The sequence below is a fragment of the Muscardinus avellanarius genome (assembly GCF_963383645.1).
Source record: "Muscardinus avellanarius genome assembly, chromosome: 12".
Taxonomy (NCBI): domain Eukaryota; kingdom Metazoa; phylum Chordata; class Mammalia; order Rodentia; family Gliridae; genus Muscardinus; species Muscardinus avellanarius.
The window spans coordinates 74,104,921-74,113,675 of record NC_137798.1 but is presented as its reverse complement, the minus strand read 5'-3'; the positions used below and the strand labels follow the sequence as shown (position 1 = coordinate 74,113,675).

At 50.8% G+C, this 8,755-nt stretch overlaps 1 protein-coding gene across 1 annotated transcript in view; it reads right to left on the bottom strand.

The window, feature by feature from the left end:
- Window positions 1-422: 422 nt before the first annotated feature.
- Window positions 423-8,755, bottom strand: part of GALNT16 (polypeptide N-acetylgalactosaminyltransferase 16) — a gene marked incomplete at both ends in the record, with an annotated part of 92,508 nt that continues 84,175 nt past the window's right edge. The window contains 4 exons of the mRNA XM_080708108.1: window positions 423-560; window positions 4,308-4,433; window positions 4,825-4,966; window positions 7,272-7,355. Of these exons, the coding sequence (XP_080564234.1) occupies window positions 423-560; window positions 4,308-4,433; window positions 4,825-4,966; window positions 7,272-7,355 (490 nt within the window). The remainder of the gene's footprint in view (window positions 561-4,307; window positions 4,434-4,824; window positions 4,967-7,271; window positions 7,356-8,755) is intronic.

Here is an 8,755-nt window from a genome sequence, read left to right as displayed (position 1 = left end):
CCACAGGCTGTCCACTTTCTCCTCTCACACTGTCCCCACCAGCAGGCCCCATGTCCCCACTAGGCCCCTGCACCCATGGGCAACAATAGGAGGGTGCACACACCATGAGTGGAGCCCCAGGAAGGGCCAAGGGAGAGGACAGAGGGCCAGGGGCACCTGCCCAGCCTCTGACCATCAACAGTCTGGCACCCTGACCATCTCCTCTCCCTGGGCAGGGCCGGGAAGGCAGAGGACAGTGGGCGTGCCCCGGTACTCTCCCCAGAAGAAGCTTTGGTGAAATGTGTGTCGTGGCAGGGGTGTTTTCTGATGGATCCGGCAGAAATGTGAGGAGATGGAAACGGCCCGCTTGACACTCCCCCACCCTAACCCCCTTCCAGTCCCAAAGTCTCATGCAAAAGGAACAGGAGGCCCTGGGGCCACTGTCATGTGTGTGGCAGCAGCTGCCACTGCTGCTCCTGGGCGTCAGCCTGACACTTGCCGGTCACCAGCTGGGCAGGCTTTGTCTCCAGGCAGAGGCCGCTGACTGAGTGCTGGATGAAAGATCCTTTTCTCTTCCATTTCTAGGAGGAAGGAGAGAGGTAGGAAGGTGTTGAGAAAGCAAAGGCTAAAAATAATGTGTGTACCTTCATTTTATATAACCCTACATATGCCTAGGACATGCCCTCCTCATTTAAAACAGACTGTGTCCCATGGGTTAGGGGGCCGCCCACCCCATTCCTCCCAACGGGCACCTGCTTCTGTAGTTTGGCCTTAAGTTGCTGTCTAGATTAGAGAAGACAATGGATATGCCCATGAGCTAAATCCAACCCAGGGATGTATTTTGTTTGGCCAGAACCATGTTTATTTCAAGTTTGGCTTAGTTACTACATATAAATCTGCATTCTATCTTTGTTTGGGGCACTAGACTCAAAATTTATTAGGAAGCATTGGTTGGTGGGTTGATGATTTCCCTGCCATCTGCTGTAGATGGGGCTCTAGTTCTGCACTTTGCCATAGTTCCTGCCTGATCCTAATTCTTCTAGGACTTCCCCACTAGCTCACTATAGGCACTTGAGTTTGCGAGTCCTGGCCTAGGTGAATCTCTTACTTTCATGAACAAGATTACTCCTAGCCAGGCATGGCGGTGTACACCTATAATCCCAGTACCTGGGAGGCTGAGATAGGGGGAGTGCAGGTTTGTGGCCAGCCTCAGCAACTTAGATGCTTTGCAATTTACTGAGATGCTGTTTCAAAATAAAACATAAAATAGGGCTGGGGACGTAGCTCAGAGGTAGAATGCCTCTAGGTTCAGTCGTCAGTAACACACACACACACACACACACACACACACACAATGTCTCCTTCCTGAAGCCTTAAGCTTCTAGCCTGGCCTGTAGCCATCAGGCTGTTACCTAACCCTCTGGTGGGAATTGGTTGCCATCTCTGCAGACATGGCCCATCCCGGTAAGATGGTGAGAGTACTTGAGTTCCTCTATCACAGGGTCATAAAGAGACTTCTGGATCACCTCCTGGTGGCTTCCTCTCCCAGGTTTGACAAGGGGAAAAGAGTTATTCTGTAGAACATTTTAGAAGGACCTGGATGGAGGATGGAGTGTCATCTAGAACTTGGAGGAGAAGGAATGAGGGCTGAGCCCAGGTTTCAGGACTCAGGGAAGACTGAATATCGAGCAAAGTCTGTTTGAGGTTTCTCTCCTGTTTGTTTTCCTGCTGGTTAACCATTTCCCTCTTCCCAAATCCACCTCGTTGTCCTCAATAACAGGTGGAAGCACTTCTGACTACATGGACGGAGCCCAGAGGCCTCTAAGGGGAGAGTCCACATTCTCATCAAGCAGCAGATGAGCTGCGCCCAGCCTCGGGGCCAGGGCTAGAGCTGCAGGAGCATGTGGGGTGATCAGGGTGGAAGGTGGGGGGCTGTGGATCCCAGGCTCCCTTTGGGAATGTGGAGCTGTGAGGGTCCAGGCTGAGAACTAACCTCTTGGGCCTGAATGGCCCCAAGGGTCAGGGGTAGTAAGTGGAGGAGCCATAGCTCCCTGCAGTCGCAATTCACAGCATGTGATCGCACTCTTCTACTTCCACCTCCATTTAACTCACTCCCCTGATCATATGGAGGGGGCAGGTCCCTTCTCTGGGCCTGCAGCCCCAGCACCTAGCCCTCTGTAAGCGGCTGCCCCTTTCTGTGCCTCCTCCATCAGCCCATGGGTGCCTTGGGGAGTCAAGTCCGTGACCTTCTTTCACCCATGTTGCCAACCTCATCTGTATATCCCTGAGCACAAGGTGGGACCCGGTGTGGTTTTATTTTGTGATAAATGAATGAATCACCCAATCATCAGGAGGTGCTCCCCAAATGGCAGGACCCTCACTTCCTGCCACTGCTACAGGCCTCCTCTGGGCCCCTCTCAGTCTCCTCTCAGTCCTGGGCCTGGCCAAGGACACAGTCTAAGAGACACAGTCCCATCTGCATAGTCTCTGCTCTTGAAGTGCCTTTCAGGGCAGGCAGGGGAGGGAGCCCTTTGTTTTTTTAAGTGAGGAGACTGGAGCTCAGGGAGATGTAAGGGATGACCCCATTGTACTTGGTCTAATGGACCTGAGACCCAAATGTCCTTGGGCATGGGGCTGGAGGGGAGCCATGAAGACAGGCCCAGACTCCAGAAGGCTTGGCAGTGGGCAAGCTGTTCATGCCTTCCTCCTGGGAAGGGAGGGACACAAGTACCCAGAGTGCTCAAGCCCTGGTAGGACTTGCAGGTGCAGAGCGAATGAGGCCAGGGAGAGTCCCATGGGCCCCAGGCTGGGTGAGCACAGTGGGCAAATGGAGGTTCCAGCCCCAGAGAAGCATTTGAGTGGAGGCTGCCAGGCAGACATGTGCAGCTCTGGCTTTACAAGGAGGGGTAGGTGTGGGCTCAAGGCTTTCCCCTAAGGAGGTCTGTGCCAGCCCCACCCGGGGCCAGACAGAAGATGGGTACCTCAGGGCAGAAAGGACAGTCAGATAGTGCTTCCAGCTGGGTGTGGTAGCCCACACTTGTAATCCCAGTACTTGGAAGGCTGAGACAGGAGGATTGAAGGTTTGCAGCCAGCCTCAGCTACTTAGGCCCTCTGCAACTTAGAGAGGCCAAGTTTCAAAAAAAATATGGCTGGGAGTGTAGCTTGGAGGTAAAATGCCCCTTGGTTCAATTCCCAGTACCTAAAAAAAAAAGAAAGAAAGAAAGAAAGAAAGAAAGAAAGAAAGAAAGAAATAAGAAAGAAGAAAGAAAAAAGAGAAAGAAAAGAAAAAAAAAGTGCTTCCAAATTGTACAGCAGCCCCAACAAGTGTCTCTCACACACTACACACACACACACACACACACACACACACACACACACGGCTGGAAGGAAGCACCTGGCTGCTTTTCCAAAATGGAATAGCAAACTCCCAGTCATCCCTAAAAAAAGAGCTGACCCAAGCAAGTAGGAAAGGGGTGGGCGGAAAACCCTGCAGGCAGAAGTAGAGAGCAGGCCCCTCCATCCCCGCTAGCCAGGTAGGGAGGCACTGCGGGAGGGGGCAGGGGGAAGGACCAGCAGCCTCTGGCCTTGGGTCCCATTCCTTGGGGAGTGGGCAGCCTCTCCGGCCAGGGAGGGAGAAGCGCGGAGGAGTTCAGCTGACTCCAGCAAGCTGGCTTCTGGCTCCTCTGTCACTGCCTCTGTATGCCCCAGGCACGTGACTTCATCTTTCTGAGCATCAGTTTCTCCCTGACAGGTAGGCCTGGCATGTCTCCAGGAAACTGATGCATCTGGGTCTTAGTTTCCCCAGTCAGTCAGCAGTCAAGAAGTACCTATTAGGCATCTACTATGTACTTAAGAGTCACAGGGACCTGGGTTTAAATCCTAGCTCTACCCTTTAACAGACGTGTGATCTGACTAATCCCCCTTGCTTTGCTCACCTATGAAATGGGCTCACTACTAAAGATGTCCCCCTCACTGGGTGGTCAATGATTGGACACAATGATCTATGTTAAACTCTTATAGCTGCAGTGAGAGCTAACACTTATTCAAGCTGTGTGGCTGTCAGGGGCTAGGGATACAGCATTAACAAGACAAACTACTGTCCCTACCCTCAGACTGGCAGGACTAACATTAAACAAAGACCCAAAGAAGCATTTCCCCATGAGCAAAATAATAGGCTGGACCTAGACGTTGACCTGGGCCCCGGGGACCCTCACTCTGGACTGCTGATCCGAGATGTCACAACTCAAGTGGAAGCCTCTCATGATCTCTCAAGCCTGCAGGTCGCCCTGGGGGGCTGCGCCCAGAGGTGGGGGAATGGGGAGGCTTACCTGCTTGCTTTCTCTCGGGTTGCACGTCTGCAGTGTGACCGGGGAGCCAGGGGAGGACGTTAAGGTGGAGGTAGCAGCCAGGCACTTCCCCTGCTGCTGGATGAGATGGTCACTGAACAGCCAAGCCTGCAAGACAAGAAGAGGATGGCTCTGATGGACAGATGCGTAGACAGCAAATCCAGTGTGTGCTTTTGAAGATTTCCTACAAATAATCTCAGAAGCCAGGGGTCAGTGTATGGGTGAGTGTATGGGTATAGAAAAAATTCAAAGAACTGTGCAGTTCTTTGAATTTTTCTATATATTTGGAAATGTTCATAATCAAATGCTGGGAGAGGGGAGCTTAGTTGGACTTGGGAGGGCAAAGAGGTACCAAGGGACACTGCAGGGTGGAGGGAATAACAGGACATGGGACCAGGGCAGCCAGGGCGCTGGTCCACACTGGAGTCTCCATGCCCTTGTGTTGATGAGGGTGTGACACTCATGTTTGCGCATGACACACAGGCCCAAAGCACCTTACCTGGGGTGGAGAGGGATTCTTGGCAGACCCTCTGCAGAGCCCCATTCCAAGCAGGAAGTCACCGGCTGTGTTCTGGCCCTGGGATTCTAAGCAATTAGCACCCTGCTTAATGATGCTAGGAAGTGCTTCCTTCACAGGGATCCTGAGAGAAAAGGCAGGGGTCAGGCTGATCCTCTGTCCTTCCAGCTTACCCACCCCCTCAGGCACGGAGGTTTCTGTGACCTGCAGGCCTGGCCAGCAGGGGGCGGGCAGGAGCAGCCTTGGCCTCCAGGGGTTCTTCTGAGAGCCCCAGGGACCTCCCTGGAGACCAGGCCTGGGATACAGAATCCTGGGCACTCTCTGTGGCGGTAGCCCTGGGGCAGCGAGCGGGTGGCGGTCATCACCAACTTCCCCAGCGACCTGGCAGAGCTGTCCTGCTGTCAGGGGCCCTCTTAAGTCTCACAATGATTCCCTCTCTATGGGTCTTCTCTAAGCAGGCTGCCATCAGACCTTACGATGCCTTTCTAGAAATACAATAGGTACCCATGCCTCAAGCCACTTTTCTTCTGTTAAAAAATTGTTATAATATGCTGGTTTGGTTAGAAGACGGGTTCATGCTATCTGCTTGGGTTGTGTGTGTGTGTGTGTGTGTGTGTGTGTGTGTGTGTGTATGTGTGTTTGGCAGCACAGGGGCATTCTACCTCCAAGCTATACCCCCAGCCCTATTTTTATTCTTTATTTTGAAACAGGGTCTCACTGAGTTGCAGAGGGCCTCACTAAGTAGCTGAGGCTGTCCACGAACCGCGATCCTCCTATCTCAGCCTCTTGAATGCTGGGATTACAAGCATGCGCCACCATTCCCTGCATGCTTGGGTTTATTGTAATAAGCGTGCAATGTCCACTCTGTGGCCAACACCCTCACAAATGTGGTGTGCTTCTGAGATACACAGCTTGCACACCTATTCCTGACAGTCCTACTGAAGGTAATAAATTAGCAGCTGCTGAGGTCAGCTGCAGGGCTCCCGCCTGGGCGAGGGATGGGGTTGTGGCAGTTGCGGGCAGGCCCAGGGAGGCAGAGCCTTTTCTTTCCGCCTCTTCAGTCTCCCTGTGACTTTCTGAGCAGTGTGGACCACTCTTAGGATCCTCAGTTTCAAGGAAACCTTGTCTCATTTGGGCTGATAACACTCCTTTGTGTGTGTGTGTGTGTGTGTGTGTGTGTGTGTGTGGTACTGGGGATGGAAACCAGGGGCATTCTAACTCCGAGCTATACCCCCATCCCTATTTTTTATTCTTTATTTTATTTTAATTTTTTTGGGTACTGGGATTTCTGGAAGCCCTTCTACCTCTGGGCTACACTCCCAGACCTATTTTATACTTTTTTTTTTAAAATTTGGAAACAGGGTCTCTTAAGCCAGCACAGCTGGCTTCGAACCTGCATGATCCTCCTGTCTCCACCTCCTAAGCGCGGGGATTACAAGTGTGCACCACCACGCCTGGCTCTTATTCTTTATTTTGAAACAAGGTCTCACTGAGTTGCAAAGGGCCTCACTAAGTAGCTGAGGCTGTCCGTACACCGCTATCCTCCTGTTGATGACTCTCCTTTCTAACCATCATTGTTGACCCGTGCCTGGCCCCTCACCTTTGGGACTGGGGGTGAGGAATCTAGATAGGAATGAGTCGTTGAAGCAAGAGAAGGGAGATTATGCTACTCATTTAACCCAGCAATGTGTGTGCTATATAATATGTATAGGTACAAATATATATCATACATGTAATTTTAATTATATATTTATAATATTGTGCATTATAACTACAATTATATGTTATGTAATTTATATATAATACATATAATTGTGTATATAGAAAAAGTTTATACACACACACACACACACACACACACACACACACACAATGTTTTTCCTTGCATTACGAGGGACTGAACTCAGGACCCTGGCCACGTTAGGCAAGTGTTCTACCCATGAACTACATCCCCAACCCCTTGTGATTATAAAATTAGTAGGTGGGCAGTATTTGTTTAAATGAATGTGCTGGGATTCTGTGAACGCAGCCCCTATCAATAGTTGTTTCTTATTCTGCTGCAGCTGCTGCTAAGCCTGTAGTATCTCAGCATCTACCTGTCAACGCCCCACCCCCACCCCTACCCCCACCCCGCCTTTGGCTGCTTTATGTCCTCAGGATATGCTCCCAGAAGGAAGAGAACAGAGTCAAAGGTGCAGAAGGCTTCTGTGGTTTTGGCTGCATAATGCAGTGTTGTTTCCCTAAGGGGACAATATCCGCTTCTATGTCCAAGACCCAGTCTGTTAAAAACCTGGTTCCTCTGTGCCTAATTGACAGTTCCTGGTAGTGCCCTCTCAGTTTCCCCAGGGCCTCCTCTTGAAGACAAACCTGGACAGCTAGAAGGAGCCAGACAAGGGGTGGGAGCGGGTGGCATGGGCAGCCACACTCACGTGAGCTCTGGGTAGACATTCTCCAGGTACCAGCGGAAAGACTTGCAGTCCATCTTCTTCCTCTGCTCGATTCGTGTGGCCACACTGAAGGGAGATGAGGCTGGGTAAGGCCATGTCATGAGGAGGGAGCCAGGGAAGGAAGGTGGCCCTCCTCAGGCCCCAGGTGGGTCCCTGGCCCCTACCTACCTGAGGCAGCAAGGGCAGGAGCCAGGCAAGCCTGCCCTGTCCAGCCATGGCCTCCTGTCGCCTCTGACCTACAACTTCAAGTCTCCTGTGTCTCCCCTCCCCTCTCCTTAAGCCCTTCCCTGAGCTCATCTTTCCAAGAGGCCCACGGGGCCCACGCTTTACCCTGGACTTCTCGCCCCTGAGACCTCAGCGTGCAAACTGCTCCTTATTTTCATAGCCAACAGAGACTTCATGAACTAGTTTTCCTTTCCTGCCTTCTGGTTTGTTTATTTATTGGGTTCAGAATATTGAACCCAGGGGCATTCTACCTCTGAGCTATACTTTCAACCCTTTTATTTTGAAACAGGGTCTTGCTAAGGTGCTGAGGGTCATACTAAGTTGCTGAGGCTGGCCTCAAACCTGTAATCTCCCTAGCTCAGCCTCTCAAGTACTGGAATTAGAGGTATGTACCAGAATGCCAGGCTCTGCCTTCCAGTTTAGGATAAAGGGTCTAATGATACGGAGAGCATGCTCTAAATATCTTTCAGTAGTTCTGGCAAATCAGAATCATCCTCTGGTTCCTCAGCATGCCACAGTTCAACCTGGTCACCCTCCTCAGCTACACCAACTGCATGGCTTCTGGCCAAGGACCCTCATTGCCACCTAGCCTCACCTGTGTCTTTGACAGTAAACTGCAGACCTACTCACCTCAGAAGGTTTCTGTGAAAATCAAATGAATTTAAGAAAACATGGAAGTGCCTAGCCTAGAATAGGTCCTCAGTAGGCATTAGTTCCCCATTAAAGGAAATAGTGAGCCGGGCATGGTGGCACATGCTTGTAATCCCCACGCTTGGGAGGCTGAGACAGGAGGATCTTACAGGTTCAAGGCCAGCCTCAGCAACTTAGTGAGACTCTGTTTCTAAATAAAATATTTAAAAATAGGTCTGGGAGTATAGCCCAGAGGTAGAAAGCCTCTGGGTTCCACCCCCAGTACCACCAAAAAAACCCCAAAACAAAAACAAGGAAATATTGACATTACTTTTTAATTAATTTTTATTGTTCTTAGTACTGGGGATTAAATCAGGAGCATCCTACCTCTGAGTGACACCTTCAGCCCTTTTTGTTTTTTGAAACAAGGCCTCACTAAGTTGCTAAGGCTGGCCTCGAACCTGCAACCCTCCTGCTCAGTCTCCCAAGTACTGGGAGTACAGGCATGTTCCACCACAATCAGAAATATAACTCTTTCAAAAAAGGATAGACATAAATAAAGGAAGGGAAGCTGATTCATCCATGATTGATCATTAACAATGTTTCCAAAC